The sequence below is a fragment of the Loa loa genome (genome assembly GCF_000183805.2).
Source record: "Loa loa unplaced genomic scaffold supercont3.145, whole genome shotgun sequence".
In the NCBI taxonomy this organism is placed as follows: domain Eukaryota; kingdom Metazoa; phylum Nematoda; class Chromadorea; order Rhabditida; family Onchocercidae; genus Loa; species Loa loa.
This window is the reverse complement of record NW_018108325.1, coordinates 18,718-43,908: the sequence shown is the minus strand read 5'-3', so window position 1 is coordinate 43,908 and position 25,191 is coordinate 18,718. Positions and strand designations below refer to the sequence as shown.

The following is a 25,191-nucleotide window of genomic DNA, read 5'->3' as shown; positions in this document are numbered from 1 at the left end:
ACATGGAAGCATGAATGCAGAAGTTGATGGTATAATTGAAATAGATCGAAATCTTCAAATTGCAACAACCGCAACCACTTCGGATGTAACTCAACTGGAATTGGAATTGCAAAAAGCGCCAGCAATTGAAGATGTTATCCAAGAGAACAAATTGGTAGCAATGGATGCTATCGAAGAAACAGAGATGATTTATAATTCTGATTTGAGGTATGCATCTAATCAAATTGTTAGTACTGATAAATTGGTAGATGTGATAAGCATGGAAGCCACACATGAAAATTTGGTAGCAACAAAAGCTGAACAACGAAATACAACAGCAAATTATCAAACTGTTGTGCGTGAAGCATCAGTTAATAAAACTGTCAAGGAAAAGGATGTAGCAGCAATTCAAATGATACTTCAAGCAACTCAAGCAGAATCAATTGATAATTTCAACTTCTTCGACCATCAGGAAGAGTTATCCGGAATAGAAGTTATCCTTAGCATTCCAGAATTTGAAGTAACAGCACGGAATTTCGTGTTTTCGGAAGAAAACCATGAACAACTATTGCACAAGTTAGAGGAAAGAATGGAACACATAGCAATAATCGAAATTCCTAACGTGGAAACTACAACAGGTAGTGCTGTAGAATATAATAAAGAAGTAACGAGTTTAAGTGGTCTATTTGAACGAATTACTGCTCAAGAATCGGCTGAACAATGCACGAAAATTATTACTGATCAGGTTGGACTTCAGATTAAAGTAGATATACGGTATGCTTCAAGTGAAAATATTACGCAGGATATTGTTTTACATAATCAAATGGAGCAATGGACTGATACAACGATTATTCCAGAAGTGATAACTATTCAGGAGTATATGGATTTGCAGCCAACTGCTGAAAGTTTCATTGTACAGCAGTCTGTTTTGGAAAGGATTCGGGATAATTCTTTGGAAATATCAACAAGTATCAGAAGCAGTAGAACAAAGAAAGCATATGCTAGGTATCCGGAAACTGGACATGAGGAAGAAGCATTAGTTACTGGATGGAGTAAAGTTCTAAGAAAGGCAACAACGGAAAAAATGATACCAACTGGACAAGCACAAACGGAAAAGCTATCTACTGTAGCGACAATAGAAGAAAATGTTGAATTTTCGAGGATAATTGAAAAGATGGAACCTTTCGATAGCATTGAGCTAAACTATTGTTTACAAGAAATTGCTAATGATGAGAAGCAACTAATGGTAGCTTCTGAAACCGGCGAACATTCTTTGCTCAAGGAATCTTCCAAGGAAGTATGTAACAGTGTGATACCTGACCTGGAAATCATTCAAACTCAAGCACATCTTATTGAATATGGCGCTGCGCAAATAGCATTAGCAGGTTCGTTTGCAAGATTAGAACATCAGGAAATGGTGGAGAATGTAGAGATACAAATTGCTGCATCAATGAAACTTCAAAGTTATTTCGATATGCATTGTGCTGCTTCAGAATCTGTCTCATTGCAAATACAGCTAGAACGCAACTGTAATAACAAATTGGATGAAAGTATTGTTAGTATTGTACAAAAACCGATTGTAAAATTCACGATGAATTTGAAAGAAATATGTGAAGAAGTAAACAACCTGGTAGGTATATTCGAGACACCGGTTGAGCATGTATCAAACGTTGAACACGTTTTTCCGGATGAGATATGCAAAGCAGCTTCGTTATGCATTTATGAATTCGGTAACGAATGCCAGCAATATATGATGCATTGGGATATGATACAGAATGCATTATCAGCTGAAGTGTATGTTGCAGTTGCAGATGTAAGTGATATAGCTTGCACCATTGATGCAGTAAAGCAAGAAGATGTGCAAGTTATTGAGCAAATTAAACATCCAGAATCGTTGGGATTTACAGATAAAACAATTTCTCTCAAAATTCATGCATCTGAAACTGGTGACTGGAAGATTGTTGAAGGAAATGCTGAAGCTATATTTCAACGATTTGATGAACAAATTGCTAGGCAAGCAATAAATATTAGCATTGGATATTCCGAAAAGCAAACCGGAACTTTCCAAGAATATGGTTCTGCCTTAACGGAAACTATTATCCATTTTGCAAGGATTTTGAGGACAAAAGTTGAAAATTATGAAGTGAGAATATTAAATAGCATTAGCCGGCATTGGAAAGAATGTCTAAATTTAGAAGCTAGCAAAGAATGTATCGAAAATTTGGAGAAATCGTTAGTAAAAGTTGAATCGATCGAAATGATTAACCGTATCCGGCATGAAGTGAATCATGAAACAGTTGCCGTTAATCTTATTACAAGTTCAGAAATTGATGAGACTTATGTAAGCACATTTGATAAACAATCACAATGCCAATCATCAAATATTATCATAAATGATCATAATCAGGAATCGATTATCAGTGAGCAATATGTTGCACAAAATGAGATTGCAAAATTACTTGATACAACATGGAGTGTTATTGTGAACGATTTTGATACTGCTATTAATATCAGTGAATCTAACCGTGCGCAAATAACGCTTAATACTGCAGCTAGTAAAGAAGTACAATTGGAAAGTAAAAATACGCTATGTATGCAAACATCTGATGAGAATGCTTCTGCACGTTTTCCCACAATTACCGCTATTTCAGGCGGTGAAAGACAATTTAAAATAGAATCTAAAATAAATGAAAGCGTACTAATACGTCAACAAGAAGAATTATTTGCTGAAAGTGTACAAAAAGCAATAATTCGTGCTGAAAATTTAGCAGAATCTATTGCAGAAACTTCTGAAGTACATTCAGATGCTGGAATTATGTTAATGCGCCGTTCCGCAACCAGAACAACTGGAGCTGCTTCACATGTTATTGGCATTGCTTTAACATTGTCACAACAATTGAAAACGCAATATGCTCAAGAGATTAGCAAAGAAGCAAGCGTGGAATTCTCTATTCCGGCATCGAACTTGGAAATAGAAGATAATATCCGTCAGTGTGTTGTCAATCGAGATACTGTAAGTCTAAAAACTGAATATGCGAGGGCAAGAGCACTGCAGGAAACTGTTGAATTAACAAAATCACGTAAAATATTAGCTGAAACAGAAAGTATTTTGAAAGGAGCGCATATGGATGTTGTGCATGAAAAGTTGAAAGAAGCAGATTCAGAAGGTTTTGAAATTTTGTCACAATGGACAACTGTTGATCGAGATTTGGAAGCAGAAGTAAGATTGCAACACAAACATAACATTGTTAGTAAATTCTCAACAATTGCAACTATCGAAGAAGAAATTTCAATTGATGAGAAGTGGATAGCAACGGAATGTAACTTGGAGACATGTGCAATTAGACGGATCATTGCAATCGAGAACTGTCAACGCAGTTTCCAAATTGAATTTGATGAATTGAGGATACGACTGGAAAATTATGAAAAAGAAGGAAATTATCAAATAATTTGGTGTGATAAGAATTACGATATATTACACGTATCCATGCGTGAATCAATTGTGGAAAAATTAAACGCAATGATTAATCTTCATCGCGTATCAAATGTTTTACCGAAGCAAACAACAAATGAATATATTTGGAATGATAAACAATTGATCGTTGCTCTTCCATTATATGTCAAATGTGATGATATCATGACAGATTATACAACGATCGATATTTGTATCGAACAGAAAGTACCACGAGAATATCTTGAAACTGTTAAAATTTCGGCAAATTGGATGGAAATGGAAATTTTTGAATGTGAACAAGCTGGAGATGAAAAATTCCGCATGATTGTAGAATTGGAAGGAAAACGATTGGCTCCATTTGGAGTAGAAATGATATGGCCTGAAGCTCGAAAAGATGGTGGTATCATTGTTAATATGGAAGAATATCTGATTGATGAGATGACAATATATGCCCAAATAGAATCTAAACAAGTAACATTTGCGGAATCCAACACGACAATTAGCATTAGTCAGGAGTATGAACCACAAATGCTAATAACTAATACAACAAAAGAAGAAATTATTGATGGATACGATGAATTTAGTATAGTATCGGAGGATAAAGCTATTACCTATGTAATAATTACCGGTAACAAAGGTGAATGTTTATCGATATGGTTACAAGAAAGCAAACAAAACTTTATTACTATCGGATTTCAATATAGTGAAGAAGATCAAACATATGAATTGGAGGGTTATTTTGTTGAGAAACGTTTCGGTGGTAATTATCAATTAGTAACAAAAGCGCCACAAATCGAAGATCGTATTACTAGCATGGAAATGTTGCGCCAAATTGAAAATGAAGCAATTGATGAAGTCTTAAAAGAGAATGTTAAAAAATTCGCAATGATGGAAGTATTAGCGCCAATATCTAAAGTAACATTTGTTAATATTAACTTGGAAAAAACGCCACAAATGCAATTTGCATCAATGCAACAACATTGCGCACGAAAAGCGGAATCGATTAGAAGTTATTTTCCGGAAATTGTTGAAATTATGCATACTGTATATGCAGAATTCAAGAAAAAAGAAACTTCATGGAAGTTTTTGGTCAATTGGAAAGTTTCAAATTATGGCGGACATTTGACATTAAATACAGAATCTGCTGAAGAAACAATCTTGGACCGTCAAATTGATTATCACAAAAATGAAGCATTTGAGAATACAATAAAAATTTTAAAACAAGTGATAACAATAACAGTACCAGTATTATCAGTACAACAAATTATTACGGTAATGGAAGAAATTAGTATGGATTTTGTAAAACCATCACTTATGGATCATACTCATTTACTCCTTAAACAAGCTAATCGAGGTATCAATATTGAAGTAAAGTTAAATGAAACAACGGATATAACAGAATCAAGCTATCTACAGTTTGCGAAAGAAGTTGAATCGATAGGGTTAGAAAAGATGATAAAAGAAGCTCGATTTGGTGGAAAATTAAATCTTACTACGAATGCTTCGGAAGAATACGAATTGAATGTGACGCGAGAGCTTACAAGTGACACTATTCGGATCGCTCACTGTAATCAATTGAGAGTTGATAAAAATTACAATCGTGATGCTTATTGTAAAGTGATTGCTGCAAAGTCAGAATCTGTTGATATGCACATAAACTTACAGAATCCGGAAAGTACAGATGATGCTAAATGGACTGTGCGTCAAAAGTTACAACTGAGGGATATTTTAACGATACACGAGAGTGAAGCAATTATGTTAACTATTAATTTAAATTATATCAAACAAAGAGTAAAGGAATTTTCAGAGAAGACGATAGAATTGCCACGAAATGCTGAACCATGCATCCTGATAACATCTGCTACAACAGATGTGGAAAAATTCATACAATGGATTCTAGAGAAACGACGTGATACTATTTTAGGTTCTTCAACAAATATTCTAGCTAAAAATATTGTTAAACTTCTTCCATTCAATACGATCCAATCGAAATTTATTGAAACTACCATTTATCCAAATCTTGAACGCATTGCTAAAATGCTGGAAGTATGCAAAACTTTGATAGCACCTAATCGTGGTTACAGTATGGAATGGAAATTGCATGAAATACGTGAAGAAAATGAATACTCCAATTATCATTTCAAACAGGAGAATCTGATGGAACAAATTGGAAAGATTCTACCTCAAGCATGCTATGGTGGACATCCAATCTTGAATGCTTCTGCCATGAAAGAATGCATAATTGATGTGATACTTCGATTGGAATCAAAATTACCAACCAGAGCTGAAATATATTTTTCAACTAACATATCAAATAAAAGCATTCCTGTTGTATTTTCGGCAAAGTCAACAGTTTCAGTCGAAAGTAATGAAGTGATTAATTTGGAACGAAAATCTGAAATCAAAAATGTAGCAATTATTCGAAAAATAGCAAATATCGAAATGGCGCAAATTGTTGCAATGGAAAGTAGCTTCGAAACAGAAAATATTATCATAAACTATGATCATAAGGAAGAATATGCAGAAATTCCGATGATAACATATATTGCACTTTATGGAGGACATCAAAAACTTCAAACTTTAGCAGCAAGCGCAATTGTTGCTGATATCTATGAAGAGTTTATGTCTAAGCATGTGATAATTGCGGAAGCATGCTTGCATCAAATGATTGCAAATGTTGCAATTCCATGCAAATTGTCAATGCAATCAAGCAAATTTGAAGAATGTAATCAAGAATATCATTTGCAAAAGAAGCGGATCTCTGAGAATGACGTTGCACTAGCATTACGTGTCGCCAACAATGCACTTGTCAAATTTAGCACGACAGAAAGTACTAATGAAATTGAAACAATCAATACACATTGGGAACGTAATGAAATGTATGGCGAAGCTCGACTATGTATTGATGACAAACGTTTTGGTGGAAGTTTACGACTATCAACTTATTTTGCTCAAGAATCTTCAATCTTATTCACAGCTGATTTAACAGCTTCACGTTCCAATTTGGAAAGAGTTATTTTCACGATACCTACTGTACGTTATAACATGGAAAAGCCTATACTTGCAACATCATCTAGTACTGAAATGTATGCTGAAATTAGTTGTCATTTGAATCGTCCATCTATTGGTCAGCAATCAATGATCACCATTCACATCGCTAATCAGATTGAAGCAATAATTATTCAACTAACCGAAAGTACTATCATTTCTGAAACCACTAATATACAATATCAGCGAGCAAATGCAGTTGTTGATGCATTTTCAGAAGTCTTTCCGGAAGTACGTTTTGGTGGATCATTGATTCTGAATACTTTGGCTACTACAGAAGCACTGATCGGTATACAATCTTTGCATAGTCCTCAAGGTCCGAAACAACTTGAAGTGCAAATGATTTTTATGCAAAAAAATCATGCAAATGAAGTGTGTCGTATATTGGCAACTACAGAACAAATAATTACTGCTAGCGTACAATTCCAAAAACCAAACGATTCCTTCAGCACTCAGATCACAAAATGTGCATCACATAGAGGTGACAATCAATGTTTGAAGTTGACGGAACCATCCGAAATCAATCAATTTAATAATTTTTCGTGGAAAAATTCTACCGAAATCAATGCTGGACAGGTCATTATTTTGAAAGAAATACGTTTTGGTGGTCATTTGAAATTCACTACTGGATATGCTAGTGAAAAAGCCGTTACGATTACGGATACATTAAAGCAAACTTCAGCTGAGTTAGTTTCTACAATATCAAGGAAAATCGCAAATCAAGGTGAATCAATAAGTATAGACTGTTTAGCTTCACAAGAAAATCATCTCTTTATTAATCTGGAATTACAATCCAACAAATTGTCACAACTGGAGATTTCCGTAAACCGGAAGACAGCAAATCGTGAAGTGCCACAACAGTTGATTACGAATGAATTCAGTGAATTGATGCAAACAACTAATGTTACATTGCAAAAAGCTTTAGATTATAAATTGGAGCAAATTGCTTGGAAAGCAAAAAATAAGGGCGGAATAATGGAATTGCAATGTATTGATTCAAGAGATTATCTAGAATCTCAGTTATCATTGAAACAACATATTGCGTTAATGCTAATAATCGATGAAATACGCTTCGGAGAACATTCATCAATGAATATGATAGCAACCAAAGAAACAATCTTCAATTTTGATGTATCATTTGAAAAGCAAGATATTTCAAGCATGCAAAGCTATACCTTTAAAGCAATGAATAGCACATTACCGGAAATATTGGAAACAACGGAAAGTATGGAAACAGGAATAGAAATTGAAAAAGTAGAAGTGTGGAAGCGTGTTAGTGAAATGCATGCAGAATGTGCAATGAAATTACCTAGACAGTGTTTACCTGTATCTTTGCAAACAGATTCCGCTGAAGAAACGTTTATACGGCATGAAGCGGAAATGCATGTTAACGTGCAACGTATCGATGGTGCAGTAGAAATTGCAAAATCAGCAAGTATAATGGAACGTGAAGCATTAACCTGCACAGAATCTCTTGACGTGACATTACGACATAAAGCTCTAGATGAGGAGGATGAAGAAAAAGTGGAAAAACGGTTAAATTTTTTTTTTTTGAACTTATCGAATTTTTTTTTTATAAACAATTTTATAAGTTTTGATTAGTTATTTATGATTTTCATTTCCATTCTAAAATTTAATTTAAATTTTAAACAATAAGCAGTGATCTGATTATCAGTGTTATATTTTACTTATCACTGTTATTTTGTTAGGGTAAGTTTTGCGGCTGAAGTAACCGAGAAAACAATGTCAATGGATATGAGTGTAACAGTGGAACAACGACAGACACCATTAATTATTAAAAAACCGATGAAAAAAGAACAACATGGTCGACGACCAATATTACGACAAAATGAAGCTCCAAACTTGTATGCAAATTTCTTATCAGTTTCTGTTTTTTTTTTACCTATACTTAAATTAATCAACTTTTCAAATTAAACATGCTTTATTGACAAGTGATTAAATTATTTCTGATTAGCAGTGATAGTGTTTCTAGAATCAGAAAAATTAATGAATGAACAGATTAAGTGAAATGATAAAGGACAATTAAAATAATCGATATGATACATGTAAATGATTTAATCATTTATCATTAAAACAATAGTCATTTTGAGAAAGTTAATTATTAAATTGGTAAGGCATTCAATTATTAAAGTATTCAATTCCTATTCTTTTTTTCCATCTTAGATCCATTTCTGCTAGTATTTTAAACGTATTTGATGTTAAAGCTATTAAAATAGCATATTTGGCGTGAAATGAACAATCGAATAAAAAGCATTTTTAACTTAACAATATCAAAATATGAAATGACACAATGTTGAAAAGTCAGATAACATTGTTATAAGATTTAATTAATTTCTGTTTTTTCTTATTTCGCAACATTTTTGACATATACAAATAGAATTTTCGAAATTAATTTCAAATTTTCACTCAAAATATCATTATTTTCTTTTTTCCAGTATACCAGTACGTCGTAATAGCTTGTTGTTAGCAATGGAACTTGGTGATGCGCATAATATACCACATTATAAAACGTTGGAAGATGTCATCAGGGGTATTAAAAAAGTATAACTTAAAACTTCATTATAATAAAATATTTCTAGCTGGAAAAAAGTTCTTTCGCCGAAATAATAAAGCAGCATGATACTGTATTTTGATTATTTAAAATTAGTTCAAAAAATATCAATACATGTCATCTCTAATTTGAATATCAAAACTATTTGTCACATAACGATAAAGCTATTACTGGTATTTTTCTGAAACTTTAGAAACTTCGAGAAACATTAGAAACTTCAAAAAGTTCAGAAATTCTGAAAAACTTCAGTATACTTACACCCTAATTAATTGCAATTTGCAAATTTTAGGCTGGTTTAGAATATTCAAATCTAATATTTGGAATTGATTATACACGATCAAATAAATATCAAGGTGAGAGAACATTTGATGGGCGAAATTTACATGCTCTTTGTTCAGATGAAATGAATCCTTATCAACAGGTATTTTTTTTTTTCTTCCTATATGTACGTAAAGTAGTGTATAAGTTACCATTGAAAAGTACCGAGCATCAAATGTAGTAAATGTTACTTAGTGATACATTCATTTGTGATTTTGCATTATTATATAAAAAAATTTAACAAACAACAGAATATATTTTCCAAATTTTAAGAATAATATAATTCTTAATAATCGACTTACCAGTTGATGGATTATGTAATATTTGATAATTGATTTATCAACTGATAAATTAAATGGTCAGTTTTCCATTTTTTTAAAAACATTTTAATTCAAATTTTTACAAAGAAAAAATATATACTTCTATACCTTGTATTTAGGGGACCAGAAGGACCTTTTCTTTCAATTACCAATATCAAATTTTCGCAATAATGAAATTTTGTAAATTTAACAGGTAATCGAAATTGTCGGAAAGACATTATCATCGTTTGATGCTGATGGTGTGATACCAACCTATGGATTTGGTGATGAGGAATCAAGTAGTTATGGTATTTTCAATTTAATTGATAGGAATGATATGAATGCTGAATGCAATGGATTTGAAGGTTAGTTAACTCTTAAGCATATATAACAAACATATACCTGGAATGAATGAATGAACTTTGTCGCGTAAAATTTGAGCATTTAAAATTCGAAATTCAACTCTCGTAAATGCGTTTTAAAGTAAAGCAAAGAAATTTTTTTCAGAAGTTCTAAGGATATACAATGAAAAAACACCATCTATTCAAATGTCTGGTCCAACAAATTTTGTACCGCTTATCGAACAGGTTCTTTGTTGTTGTTTTTTTAAATACTTTTGAGATGAAATCAAATCAAGTTTTATTTCTAAAATGTTGACACTTCAATCATTTGCTTTTCGAAATTTTATGTGACTTTGAAATAGCATGTAAATTTGAAATCGAAACCCGAATAACTTATACTGGTAATCAAAATTCAAATAATTTACATCGATCGAAACTCGAATAATTTACATTCGAAATCAAAATCCGAACAATTTATATTGCCGAAACTCAAATAACTTACATTTAAAATCGAAAATTCAAGTAATTCACATTCAAAATCGAAATTCGAATAACTAGTATTAAGGCAGTATCAATTGTCCGTGAGAAGCACTCATATCATATCTTGGTGATTGTTGCTGATGGACAAGTAACGAATGAAAAGATCAATCAGAAGGCTATTGCCGCAGCGTCACGTTATCCATTATCAATTATTATGTTCGTTTTCTTTTTTTTGATTGTCGTTTCAAAATTAAATTTCCAGTTTTTAATATAAGGTTTTTAATATCGAAAAATTTTTTTCAAACTTTAGAATTTTTAATTAAATTTTGACTTTGAATTAAATTTAAATTTTAAAAGTAAGAAGACGAATGAAATTCTAAGAGACCAACAACTTTCATTCTTATTTTTATTTATTTATTTTTTTAAATTCATTTATCAATGTGTACAATCTTATTCTAGGGTTGGTGTTGGTGATGGACCGTGGAACATGATGACCAGATTCGATGAAACATTACCAAAACGAATGTTCGATAATTTCCATTTTGTTGATTTCCATAAAGTAAGTTACTGCGTTTCCCTAGTTAAATTTACAAACTCCCTTTGTTATCCATAAAAAAAAGAGAAACAAACGGAATGATCTGTAGCATAAAATGAGTTATAATATTTTATTATTTGTAACTAATAATGAGTTACACCTAATATTAGTTATGACTAAATTATGACTAATACACAAATATAATATTGATACTTTTTTTTAATAAATATCGCACAACATTTTCAAAAATACACTTTCCTTAAAAAAAAAAATCTTTTCCTATTTATTTATAATTCAACCTTATGTCTAACTTACCTGTTAAGGTGATGTTCAATGCTCCAAATCAGGAAGCATCATTTGCACTTAATGCTCTCATGGAAATACCCGATCAGTATAAAGCAATTAAAGAACTTGGCTTATTAAAGCAATCACGGCGTGGCTAGATGAAAAGCAGCGACAGCAATAAGAAGTTTGTTTTCACTCACTGGAATAGATGGAAGATGAAATTTTACGAATTTCAACGAAAGTATTTAATTGAAAAGGAAATAGTAATTGGATTTAGTATAAAATTCACAGTGTAAATTTAGCGTAAAAATTTTCATTATTTCCAGTTCTCTTTCTTGCAAACATATCTTTCTAATTTCAAATTTTAAAACCAGATTTGGAACTTTTGAATTCCATGACAAAAAAAGTTCAAATACTGCTTAAAATCTCCATGAACCTCGATGGATTTAGCATTGAAACAATTTGAAATCTATTCCATTTGTAAAATTATTTAATAGCGCACCATAATGACAACTGTTTACTGTCTTCGAATAAATTAAGATTAAACAAACCTAAGCTGGAATAGTTTGTTCGAACTGAATTGACAATTCAGAAAACTGCTCACTGAAAATGTTTCCCGCAATATTTCATTATTGCCGTAGATTAGATAAATATATTTCCCCTCATTCTTTTTTTTGCTGTATTGTAGCAAATCAATCTGCATAACAATGCCTCTAATGTGCTGAGTGCAGTGCAACTCGTTTGTACCTTACCATTAGGCGCAAAACCTTTGTTCGCCTTATATTTTTTTCTCACGCATTCTAAATGTCTTTTTTTTATAAAAAAGACAGCATTTTCTGTAATTTCTCACTTTAATATCTTATATGTGGGCTTTCTCCAACTTTTTCTTCTCTTTTTAATTAGGTATGAAGAAATGGAACTGTGGAAGACTTGAACGTCTCTAAAATCCACTAAATTTAAGGTATTCATCCATGTACACTATTATTAATAGAACTTTTGCGAATTTTAAATTGCGAACAATTCTGTTATACAATCCACTTCATTTAATGTGTAAATTATCTATGGAAAATAAAGAACATGAAGTACAAATGATGTCAAATGACCACAAATTATTTCACTATACTACATAATCATGAAAAATGTAGGATTTGACCTTAAAATATTCCTCCTGAGAAAATCTCACCTTGGTATCTTACCGTGGCGTAGGGCAACATCAGTGGCAATATAATGAAATGTCAACTCTGTCACAAGCCGAAAAAAAAACGAAAAATTGAAAATCGAAAAAACATTATGCATTAGTCGATTTCTTTTCGGCTGAGCAAGAACAAATATTAAGGAGGGTAATAGATTTAAAAAAGCTATAAAAAAGTATAGAATTGTGAGTAATATTCAGCACAAGTAATTCTGAAACTATGTGTATTGAATTGATAATCCATTAAAAATTCTGTTTAGCAAAATACAATTCACGATAAATTTGGAACAAATGCTTGAAACAAATTACAGTGCAATGTTAATTGTATTCTTTACCTGATCATTTCTTCTTACCACCCCTTTCCTTGATTAATAATTGTACGACAGCTCCGGTATTCATGTTATAATACGCCAAAGTGCAAGCATCTTTCAAAAATAATCCCTGAAAATGACACCACCTGATCAATTTATGCAAAAGGAATATTTTTAAAAAGACGACAGAAACAAAAAAAAACTGACACAAACAGAATTTGAATTTGAATGCACTACTTTGGAAAAATTTTTTTTTAAATGAATGTGTTACTTTGAAAAAATGTGGATGTATTAGATTTTTAAATTCCGTTCTTGAACATTATGATTCCACGTAATTCGAAAAATTTACCTCGTAAGACAGCTTCTGCTTTGAACACGGTAATCCAGTCTCGTCCTGTACAAAGCTTTTCAGCGTAGAAACCTGAACTTATCGTTCGTTTATTTGATCAGAATTTGAAAATTGATCGTTCAGACTATCAGAAGTTATGTGATTCCAATGAGATTTTCAAATTTCATCAGCAGAAATTAGCAAGTGCAAATTTGAACATACCGGTGCAGCAATATCCATAGAAACACTTAGTCGTCGCCCATCAAGTTTCCAGTCCGGATTAGGAGCAGTGCTAGGTATCTGGACACTAACTGTAATTGATCCGGTGACCTGAAAAACCGATATATTATTAAGTGATTGCAATAATACAACTTTTCGTTATTGTTGCATACAAAATTCTTAAATCTCTTATAATTAATGACTTTGAATCATATGGGTATTACAGTTCATAAGGTCGGAAATCTATGATTCTGAGAAACTAAATCATTTAAAACTTCATGTTGACTGAAAAACCTCAAAGAATACAAAAATACCTTCGTAAGCCAAACATCTTCACTTTCAAGTTCATCTTCTGTTCGAGCCTTTTTAGCAGGTGGAGGTCCCTCTCCAACAGGAGCATTATTAGCTGCATTTGTATCAACTACAGGAGCTGTTGAAGTTGCAGGTGGTGGAATGGGAGCTGCTATCGGTGCAGTCGGACGAACGGCAAGTGGTGTTTGCGGAATTACCGGAACTGGTATCATTGGAACTCCAATTGGCGGCTGAAAAATAGGGCATTTTGATCACCAATTGGAGTTTTTAAGCTTTTGAAACCAAGCTTTAACAGAAAAAATCTCGAACTTCTTCGTTCGTGTCAATCATAGTGGTCAAATATGTTCGCATACATCTTACATTTAAAAAAAAAAAATCTTAGAAGAAAGAAAATGAATAGTCCATTCAAAATAAACTAACTCTCATGACAGGCATTGGCATCGGTGGCATTGGCATTGGTGCACCTGGAAAAGGTATTGCAGGGAATCTGAAATTATCCATTCACTTATACTTTATACCATATTTCGAACTTTCGCTTTAGCATATATTTCACCGTATTAACTTGTTCAATTTTTCATGCAACATTTTATCTAAGGGTAAAAAATGGATCCTCATGTTGCAGTTCCTCGCCGGTAGTATTCAATGATAAAAACAAGAGTTATCAATGATTATCAAACGAAACGTGAAATAAGACAAACCCAGGCGGTGGTGGTCGGATAGGAATTTGAGGAATTACTGGTGATCGAACAGTTTGCGTTGGTGGCACCGGAGTTGGTGCAGTCTGCGGAGGTGGTACTGGTGGACGTGTAGTAGGGACAGGTGGTTTTGGCACTACCGTAATTGGTGTTGTTGTACTGGTTGCAGTAGCGGTGGTGACCGCAGATATTGTAGTTGCCACTACTGCCGGTGCTACTGTTGTAGTTGGTGGTGGAACTGTTTGAACTGGAGGAGGTGGTACAGCACCTGGTCCTATTCTCTCCTTGCTTGGATCAGCAATATATCCATGTTGTTTATGAATTTCATTGATTTGTTGGTCTGAAAAAAAAAGATTTTTACACTGGTTATTCTTCATAAAAACTCAATATTTTATTAAAAATATACTTAATAATTTGCTAAGTTGATTTCGTTTTCTGATCTCAATTATCAATGGCAAACTTATCGATTTCGCACCAGTGTCCTTTATAACCCTAACACTGATTGCGTAGATGAAGTTCTTGAGAGAATTTTCATTATGTATTATGCAATCTGCCATTTGTTTTAGATATTACCACTTATTTTGATATTTTCAACAGATTTACGTTAAAAAAATACCCAATGTAACGCTCTGTTGCGCTAATTTCGTTGTCTGATCGATTGTAGATTGCTGACCATCCCAGATAAGCTTCGGATCAGGACCACGTGGTGCCTCCTCCTCTTCACCAAGCTGAATATAATATGTCATAATCTCTTCCTTCTCCCTTTTATTTCCGAGATCACCATATACAGGGAATATCACCATATACAGGGAATATTCCGCGCGTAATTAATTTAAACACATATACCAATACTATTATAACCTCTACGGTAATAATGGCTCGGCTCACGCCAAGCAGCTCTATTTTAGATTCAACTAACCGAACATTACTTCATTACAATTAAGCCATTTAAAAGCAAATCAATCACTAAACATATTGGCATTGATTGGTTAGGTATGTGTTGGTCAAAAAAGATAAACTTACTTTTTTACCAATGATTGTCTGCTCTGCACCATGACCAAATATATCAGTACGACGTTCCGCAAACTTGCCAATATTCGTACTAATATCAGCACCTGGCGCATAGACTGGTTCCTCTTCGTTGCGATCCGACAACTCCCTAGAAAAAAAAAAAGGAACCAGTGAGTAAGAAATAAATATATTATGAGCATATCAAAAATCAGCTTTACAAGAAGTTTGCTTGGAACCTTTCTCGCTGTTCCTTATATTGCGAATCAACAGTATTGTAACGCATATGCTCCTGTAATTTGTCAGCAGGTATTCGCTCTCCAGTAAGAGGTGAAATAATCCATTTGTCAGCAGCTTTTCGTGCAGCTATTGCTGAAATAATTGAATAAATGCTGAAGTGAAGCGCTAAAATTTAAAGCAACCCGCAACTTATAACTCATCATACACCGATGAATAAAAAGGGAGAATGGAAGAATTCCTTCATAATCTCGATTATTTCACGATTCCAGAATATATAATAGCCGCTCTTCCTAGTTTTATTTCGCAGACCTTTTGCGTCTACTTATCGCTGTCTCTCATGCCATATCTCTCAAAGAATCTCTAAAGATTATACTTACAACCAAAAATGATTTCAATAACAAAAAATAAAAGGTAAAAACAAACATTTCTTCGGATCATAATCTCTAATTACAACGGTATCTTCCGATGGTGGCGCAGGCATCGGTTGAGTTACTTCATATGGAGCTTTCTTTTCATGGTCAGCATTACCATTTTCTACTTCGCCATTTGTAACCTGAAGAAAGATATTAACTGTACTTCACATAGCACTTAAATCTTCCTTATTAACTAATCCTCAACTTCCCATAATTTCTCTTTATTTCGGAAATAACATTATTTTAATTCAATATTTCTGATAAATAAATTCCAGATTTCTGGGTAAATGTTAATGCCACAAAACTTATCTTACCTTTAAACTAGTACAACAAATAACTAATTCCAAAAGAAGTTTTAATATGAGAGAAAACAATCTATGAAACGATCCATAGGAAAAAAAGTGGTACGTTGAAAAGAAAAAAATACTCTTGAAATTCAAAAAAATATTTGTTTTGCACATCGCTAGATTTCTTTAATCCTAAACTATTCTATAACATCGTTTTGTTTGAAGAAACAACCTTGATTCTTTAAAACATCCTACAAGCAGAGGCACCTATGTACTGCACCACAGCGAGCAGCACAACGAATTAACAATGAAACAACCTACTTCATTGCGAATTTCCTGATGCTCCTCATCCGAGTCTGATTCAACGTCCATCTCTACCGCTTGTTCTGCAGCTGCTTTGGCTGCTGCCTCCTGAAAAAAATACAAATATGACTGAAATTGACTCGTTCAATTTAATGATGCTGTTTTATGTAAATACGGTACTCCCTTGTAAGTTTTTTTAAAAAAAAAAGGAAAAAGAACAAAAACAAACAGAAATGCAGTCTTTCATTCAGTAACAAAGAACAAATAGCATCAAAAACTGCAGTTGACTGAATCTTTACCAATATTTACTACGGTGTCGTACTAAAAAAAAAATTTGAGTATTCGTTGTCGATTAAAAAACTTATCTACCTGTCGTTGTTGCATCAAAATTCTTGCGCCAACATCTTTGGGTGTACAGAATGGTGGTAAGGTTGCTGAAATTACAAATCATAAGAACGACAATAGAACTATTGACAGAAATAATTGACAAATGACAGAAGTAATCAAAAAAAAAAGTGTTATTCAATTCCCCCTCTTCCGTGATACTCACACGATATACAGAATTTATTAAGCACCACGCTAAACGCTACGCAGATTTCAAAAAAGATCATGTAGTTCAAAGATAGATTTTTTCCTCATAGGTAATTCAAAATGCAAAAAAATAGGAGCATCAGTATATTACATCTGCAGTTTATTCTAGTTAAATCTCGAAGGAAAGACGAATTAAGGTTGCCTTATGTGTCTTATCCTAATTTTCTAAATAACTCATGGCAAGATCACCAACTGATAATAACGTGAAGAGAAAATCCGATGGAGACATGTTACCCATCCTGCTAACAACAGATGTAAGTAATAAGCATGTAAATGTAGCTGACAGGTAAGTCTAGCAAATTCCTAATACAGAATATTTAGAAACAAAACAGGTTTGTTTTAACTGGAACATACTTGCCTACAAGAGAAATCAGGAGGATAGCTCACACAGTTTTACTCAATGTGTGGTGTTATTGTAATAGAAAATAAAATAAAATATCTAGAGCCCTTTAAAGTTTATATGAGATGTTAATGAAGTTTACCTGTGTCGTTGATAGGGAAATCAACAGTCTGAACTACAACGAAATCATGCCAATCAATTTGTGCATAGGCTACTCGCTCTCTCTCAATCTGTCAATAAAAAGTACAGTAAGCACCTGATAGCTTACGAGTATATAAAAAGAACTAAGTGAAGCATAACGTCATTAACTTTTCATATGCATCGGATATTGCATTACCGCCAGGTATTCCCTTATGGTTCAGGAAGTTGAAAAACGTATCCCTTCCAACTTTGAAAGTGGAAAGAATAGATTTAAATATTATTGAAGACGAAAAAGAAAGAAAAAAAGCAATACTCGATATCGCAATATTACTTCGATTAACCACAATCAAAGAATGAAATATAAAACAGATTAACCTCAGCATCCTCCTTCTCTTTTTGCGCCCGTTGATACTTCTCCCAACCAACTCGATACCTCACGTCTTCAAGAATCTTTTTTGTATTATCTTCCTCGGCTTTTAAATCTTCCACAATATTTTTTGCAGGAACAATAATCTAAATACAATGGAAACGTATTAAAAAAAAAAAACCATCTGTCAAAAACCGCCAAAAACCATCTGGTGCTTTTTCTCTTCTTTCCCCTCTACTACCCTTAAATTATGAATCCAAATTAGCACTTTCTATCATGGTTTAATATGTGAATAAAGAAAACAGAAGATGATCGCAAGTGTTAACTGTATTCATGAAAACATATGAGCTGAAAGATTGCTTGGACTAATTGAGTTAGATACAGGCAAAGATCAAATGTTGTTAACCTTGATCAAATAACTCAAATTTGGAGTAGTTAAATCCAAATTTGGGTGAAATATCAGAGTAAAATAATTCATTTCCAAATAAAGCTGGACCTTTGTGTACTGCTCGACGAGTTTCGTAAAATAGTTAAAATTTGAATGCTGTGGCTTCAAGAAATCGAACTGGTAGTTTCTCGATTCACGATTCATCAGTGAAGTTAGAAATTGTCGCCCATTACGTGCAACAAATAATGCTGTTAACTTGATTAAATCCCTGAAATATTCTGGGGTTATATCAGAAAACAGCAAACAGACCCTATAAATTTGAATAAATTTTTTGTGAAGTCACAACTGAACTCACAAATCAAATGCATTTATTGTAGCCGGATCAGCATCAAACTCGAATGGAGGTGGGGGATTTCGAGGTACAAACTCCGCCTGCTTCACATGCTCTTTTACTGCTTCTGGTATTTGTGGTCGCTAAATATGTTACAAATATGAATTCAATAAAAACATCATATGAGCACTGGAATGTAATTGAAAATTAATTACAAAAAGGAAATTTATCATGTATTGATGGAGTTTTTTTCAAAAGTATACATATGTCATATGATACTTTGCCCAGTGGTGGATACACAGCGACAAGTTCTATTTTCGTTTTATGTAAATGAACTTTAGTTTTCATGCACAGTATAACCAACACATTACTGTCATCATTCGTTAAATTCCGTTAAATCTATTTGACGTGTTATATTATTTCACTTTAAAATTATACTATATAATTTCATTTCAAAATCTTTGGAATGCCGTAATTCCGAACTTAAAGTTCAAAATTCAGAATGAAGTGAAAGTTTACCGGCACCGATGGTTCGGTTGTTTTCCCATCCCGAAATTCCACAACTTTATGCTGATAGTAAGCATTGTATGGATCTGTTGCACTCAGGAAGCTGAATCGCGGATTAGCCGTTTCCTTTTCTCGAATTTTATTCTCGAAGTCAATTCCATTTCTGGCAACAAATGCTGCTGTTTTATCGACAATTGCTAAAAGAAAGGAATTTCTTTTGTTAGATTCACTAACTATTAGTTGTATCACGGAACGTTTATAGCCCCAGATATGCAGAAAAATATGAAAAAATATCAGTATCGGACAATATAAATTTAACTTAATATTCACTTCTGTGAAAATAACACGTTTTGCTAACTTAACAATGTAGTAAAATGATGGAAAAATACTGATCAGTAACTTTTGATCACTTAGATAAATAAAATAGCAGCGTAAATCAAAAACTGAACTAACTTCTAATATCTGGTGGAGGGTAAATAATCCCGATAACCTGTCGACCGCTCATCGATGGCTCAGTATTAACAGAATCTTCCTCCCGATTCGAAACCATCACAACAGGTGGCATCGGCGGCATTTCTTAGGAATTTAATTTGATACTGAAAATAGATATAAAAAATAACGAGGAACGAACTGATAATAATTAGTCATAATAATTCTAAAACTCTCGCTAATGACTGGCTGATATTTATTCTGTGAAATACTCATCTACTGCTCTGTAACACTTCATAACCTGCAAGGTCTACTAGGTAAGGAGGAATACTTGACAATATGGGGTCCTTTCAGAGTTTCTTCCTATCTGTTTGATAATCAGTTAGCAATTTTCGTAACCAATTAATCATTATCAAACGAGTTGTAACTCGGACCAATTCAAAGTCCCATGTTCCATAACAGACGACTGAATATATAACCAACGTTTACTTTCATTTCCAATTACAACTTGAGTTTGAGCTCAGATTTCATGATTGATAGATTTTTACCAAAGTAATATTTCCCCCATCAAAAAAAATTTTTGCGTGTACATCACTATGAGAAGTTGCAACAAAAAAGCAGTTGGTTATTCAGAGTAATTGATCATCCCTAACAATTATATGTTGTCTTGCATATTGCATTCAAAGTTTTGCAACACTGCTACTACTAATACTCAATAAAAACTGATAATTAATTACAGTGACGGTAGTCATAAATCCCAACAGATATCAAAACCAGGAAAACTGGAGAAATTAGAATGTTGTCAAAGAAACTGGTAATGAATGATGACACAACCAACCAATCACATTAATGACGAAAACAAAACCCAGCAAATAATAGCCAACACCTGGAGGGACAAAACACCGGAGAAGTTATCAAAGAAAACAAGTTGTTGCAACTGTGTCCCATGAAACGATCTATGAAATTGGTGTCTCGAAGTAACATCGATATGCAACGGGGTTTGAATTGGGGTGAGCGCATTATGGTACAACGGTATTGGCAATGGGATTTAAATTTGGAATTGAGTTCGAATTCTCGAGATAATTTTTTATTTTGAATTTGAAATTTATTTTAAAATTTATTTTGTTTATTTATTTTGTCTATTTATTTTGAAATTTATTTGAAATTTATTTTAAATTTTAATTTGAAATGGGCTGTAAACACTGGTTTGAATTGGTCTGAGATGTGGAAGAACTCCATATTATAAACGAAGCCCGTAAGACTTTGACAACTTTCAGGACTGATTGAGAGTTGGCCTAAAACTTGGAATTAACTGGAATTTGGAATTATTTGTTGTCTATTTTTGCGATACCTTGATCCTTAACTACTACTGTTTGTTTCGGAGTCACTGAACTTTTGCTTCTTTTTTTTTTTAAGTCGAAGTTTTTAACCTTCGCTTTTCATGTTTCTCGCTTTAAGGCGAATGTTAATATATCCCAATATTCCATGAATGCTATGCTCTACGCAAAACATGGAGGATTATAAACTTCCTTTAATCATGCTCCTTTCCGTCCTGGATGAAATCTACATTATTGATTTTCAGGATCAGTTAATTAGTTAGTCGATGAAATTTTCGTGAGTTTCAATCTTTTGTGAGCTTGAAATAAAAGCTGAGTAATTTTCTGCGCATACTTCCCAATATACTTACGGCCATTTCGCTATGGAATGGATGAAATCCGAAAAATATTATGGAATAGTGATGCTTCGATTTTGTTGTTTCTCCAAATTCCAAAACAGAAAAATCTAAATCGGCATTTGGTTGTTGAAAATTGGCTTTATTCCATTTGTTAGACGAAGATATATTTCGTGCAAAATATCTAGCCCATTTAATCTCCTCATCCCATATCTCATTTACTTGTGATTCATTCTCATCTTTCTTCCTAATTTGCATATTGAACTTTTGATAAAATCCATTCGAGTTTAATTTAACTTAGTCAATTCTTCTATATTTCGAATTTGGATTGGTCTCATTTATTCTTACTGTATTATCAACAAATTAATTGCAGTAAACTTTGCTACTACGTGTTATTACATCGTATCTCACGCACGCAAGTCAGTTTTTATCAAATTAAGAACTACTAATAATAAACCTTTCGCAACATCCCTACAAATAATGGTGGTGGTAAAAGGTAGTATAAGCCAAATTTTGATCCAAAGCTTCTATAATCTAATCAATAAATAAGGAAGATAATTAACTTCCTTTCAATATGAACTAAATGAGAAAGATTTGAAAAAAAAAAAGAAAATTATGATGGCAAAAAAAATGAAAGGAAGTAATACAGATAGGTGGATATAAGGATAGCAATTTAAACAATTTCTTCCCATTCAAAATTTATTTTTTCGATTTTTCCAAGTGAAAAAGCTGTTTTTTCTAGCTCTCTAACTCTCTCTCTCTCTCCCTCCCTGACATATTTCCGGCTGGTTAAACTCTATCAAATTTATCTTCCAAAATTTATACCTGAAATTCGTTTGTGTTCATCATCCTTTATTTTCCTACTTTCATATTTCCAAAAATAATTTATGGATTCATTCCAGGTAACTAACGTTCACTTTTGCTTATTATTGAAATACATTATAGTTTCAGTAATATAAATGGATCCTGAACATATCATTTTCAACCCTATATTACTGGCATTACATAGAAAAAAGCAATTCATCTGATGGACAGAATTACAATGACATGTAACAGATCAAATACGCATGTACGATCGGATTAGATCAGACCCAGTATAACCGGTAAATATCATTAAATCGATATTTTAATCTAAAAAAAATTGTTTATTGGAATGATTCAGCTAACTAATAACTATAGTTTCCCTATTAAAATGGAAACAAGTCTGATGTTACCATTAGGAGAGAATAAAAATGTTGTATTTCTTAATTTGATAAATGTTCTGTAAGCATTAAACCTATTCCTTGAATTTTAACGAATAATTTTTTCTTTTGTCAGTTGTGCATTTTTGATTAAAGTAATGGACATTACCCCATTTATGATATCAACCTTATTTTGATAGAGATGAATATTTGAGGCAAAAGTGTTGGGAAAGTTTTCTTGTTGTCATCCATTGTTTATTTATTGATGAATGAGAAGAGGTCCATCACTGGTTCGACAGAGTCAATTAGGAAGAGTTTATAGTGGAGTTGAAGGAGATGAATATTGTCAATTTCTGGCCCGATCAACAATTTCCTCTTTAAGAAATGCCCACCAAATCGGTTAATGAGCTTTTATATTGTCTATAAGTGGGCTGGGCTTACAGTGTCACACAGCTGGATTTGTACATAAGGCGTTGTATAATTTAACTACCAAATGTACATAAGCTTAACATCAGACAAAGGGCATTGTTGGAAGATTTGAAGCTTAGATAATTGGCCTCATCACTTTAGCTATAGGAAAACGTTTTATTCTTTACCTTTGCGTAATGTGATGAATCCTTTTTCTAAGAAATTCTACAAATACTTCAACTACTTGTACATTTTATAAATTCCTTCGATTTTTTTCAACAAAAGGTTTTATTATTGATGGATAATTTCTTACCCTTGTACTTTATTATGCAATAATTAGAGAATATAATGGATCATTAGGTTGGTTTTCTTGTCGTCATTTGAAAGGAAATTTGATAAGTTTTGTTGAGTACTGACAAATCAGGACTTGGAATCGCGAATAAAAACCGATCAGGATCGTTATGAGTGAGTGAGGATTGATGATTTTAACTCTTTTATATAGTGGGAGTAGCTTACAACACTGAATACATGATTAGTTGTCAGGCAGGACGAATCTACATATGAAATAATTACCGGAATGCTAATATATGTACGATGTGTTAACCATTGAATGGCTATCAGATTAGATCTTTACAACATTCCCATCATTGTACGTAAGTTAGTTGTCAAACCAAATGTTCTTTATTGCATTGACAATTGCAAATGAACTTCATTATCAAACCGAACATTCTTTACAATGTTGTCGGATAAATGGGAGTTGGATAAATGACCCGTCACTTAAGCTATTGAAAACATTCATTTTGCTCTTTTTTTATGTTTGGAACCACTCATCTGGAACAAATCATTTGTGTGAAAAATTTCTCGTCAATATTTTTGCTCCCATCAATATTTGACTTTGTTCGCACTATTTATATTAGTTAGATACCTTAGTGCAGAAGGTTTTCTGACGGTAGTTTGTGTTTGTACACTAAATATGACAACTCAGCAACCTTCTGAATGAGACGTTTGGCTTTAGTAGTTAGAATTTTTGTCAAGTTAAATTTTTAAAATCAAATCGCTCCTGAGCTCACTTCAATGCTTATTTGTGCTCAGGAAATTGTAGCTCATTTAGTGATTTTTAATACAAATTAGTATTCCTTGAAGATTTTTCATTGCTCAGTTAGCGACCGTAAATTTTTAGTTAGCATCCAAGATTTCCACAGAATATATCGTTGGGTAGGTGTATGTCACTGATATTGCGAGTGGAACCAAAGGGTAAAAATCTTTCTTGTTGAAAATAGACATTACCGTATTTTATGTATTCATCGTTTTATATGTGTGCTAATAAAGGGTGTGCTACATGCGCTGCACAAAGACGTTAAAGTGTAATGTTAGGACGTCGCTACGGCTTTTCCGCACAAAGAAGCGGGGGAGTCCTGATCACATTAACTCTTAGTGTTTGTCACCGTCAAGAAGAAATCACTTGAAATTAATTACTTGATGATGAAGATATCAAGCAAGTTTTCCAATTTTATTCAAATATACAGGACAGTGAGAAATACCAAAAATAAAACAAATATCTTAGTGGGTGAAAACCAAAAGAGTATCGGGGAGGATATGAAAGACTGGAACTCAACAAAAGATGGATAAACAAGCTGTTTAGAATCTGAGGAGGGGAGCTGTCTAGAACGAAAGATATCATGAAGTTGGATAGATTTTCCTTCAGAATCTCGAAAAGTACTGTGATGTCGTCGTAAATGTTTGTGTATGAAGTTGTGCTCATCTTAACGAAATTGAAATTTTTTGACCAAATCGTTCGCAACACTGCTTCCTTTGAGTTTTATTCATAGCGATTTTATTCACGGCAATAAAGGAAAAAGTGAAATGCAATCACCACAACACAGAAGTTTCGTGAAAAAGTGACCACAGCTATATCCTTGCAACACATAACCGCCATGTCATTAATTCATGCGAAACACTTATCTGAGAAAAAACAAAACTTATCTTATTTTCTCTTCTTATTATCTCGCGTTATGCTAGTGTTTACGAGAACAAAGAAAAGGAAAGAATGAAAACATATTATGGGAAAATGTGCTGACTCACTGTACAGTACTTCCAGAAAACTTGTCCAGGCTGATCAACAGACTTATGAAGTCGACTTACTTAATTCATTCGCCTATTTTATTCCCGTTCAGATGGAATTTCGCAGCGGAAGTTTAACAAAATATTCCATTGTGA

The 25,191-nt window shown here is 33.0% G+C and overlaps 3 protein-coding genes across 3 annotated transcripts; 1 reads left to right on the top strand and 2 right to left on the bottom strand.

Annotated features, from left to right (window-relative positions):
- Window positions 1-10: 10 nt before the first annotated feature.
- Window positions 11-11,555, top strand: LOAG_02674 (hypothetical protein; the record flags this gene model as incomplete). The annotated part of the gene is made up of 9 exons (XM_003138211.2): window positions 11-8,016; window positions 8,191-8,346; window positions 8,938-9,043; window positions 9,343-9,474; window positions 9,885-10,035; window positions 10,178-10,257; window positions 10,577-10,707; window positions 10,951-11,050; window positions 11,350-11,555. The coding sequence occupies 9 exons, from the start codon at window positions 11-13 to the stop codon at window positions 11,467-11,469; spliced, it is 8,982 nt and encodes a 2,993-aa protein (XP_003138259.1). The 3' UTR covers window positions 11,470-11,555.
- Window positions 11,556-12,475: 920 nt separating this feature from the next.
- LOAG_02673 (splicing factor 3a) lies at window positions 12,476-20,618 on the bottom strand. Its single transcript, XM_020446081.1, has 19 exons — window positions 20,552-20,618; window positions 19,738-19,880; window positions 19,297-19,481; window positions 18,802-18,920; window positions 18,555-18,714; window positions 18,067-18,204; window positions 17,693-17,780; window positions 16,989-17,053; window positions 16,638-16,727; window positions 16,040-16,169; window positions 15,616-15,748; window positions 15,392-15,527; window positions 14,985-15,096; window positions 14,372-14,708; window positions 14,094-14,160; window positions 13,676-13,903; window positions 13,365-13,472; window positions 13,164-13,235; window positions 12,476-12,944 (listed from the first exon to the last, which is right to left on the bottom strand). Exons 2-19 carry the CDS (start codon window positions 19,856-19,858, stop codon window positions 12,843-12,845), a joined length of 2,391 nt encoding a protein of 796 aa, XP_020303533.1. The 5' UTR covers window positions 19,859-19,880; window positions 20,552-20,618; the 3' UTR covers window positions 12,476-12,842.
- A 273-nt stretch (window positions 20,619-20,891) lies between these two features.
- LOAG_02672 (hypothetical protein) lies at window positions 20,892-21,643 on the bottom strand (the record flags this gene model as incomplete). The annotated part of the gene is made up of 2 exons (XM_003138209.1): window positions 20,892-21,008; window positions 21,401-21,643. 2 exons carry the CDS (start codon window positions 21,641-21,643, stop codon window positions 20,892-20,894), a joined length of 360 nt encoding a protein of 119 aa, XP_003138257.1.
- Between the last annotated feature and the right edge of the window lie 3,548 nt (window positions 21,644-25,191).

Bases quoted from the DNA above. Each gene is read 5' to 3' on its own strand.
- LOAG_02673 (XM_020446081.1), bottom strand. From the start codon at position 19,858: ATGCCGCCGATGCCACCTGTTGTGATGGTTTCGAATCGGGAGGAAGAT. The intron at 16,728-16,988 runs GTAGATAAGTTT...TATTTTTTTCAG, and splicing joins TTTTGATGCAACAACGACAG to GAGGCAGCAGCCAAAGCAGC. The intron at 15,749-16,039 runs GTTTGTTTTTAC...CAATTATTTCAG, and splicing joins AGATTATGATCCGAAGAAAT to CAATAGCTGCACGAAAAGCT.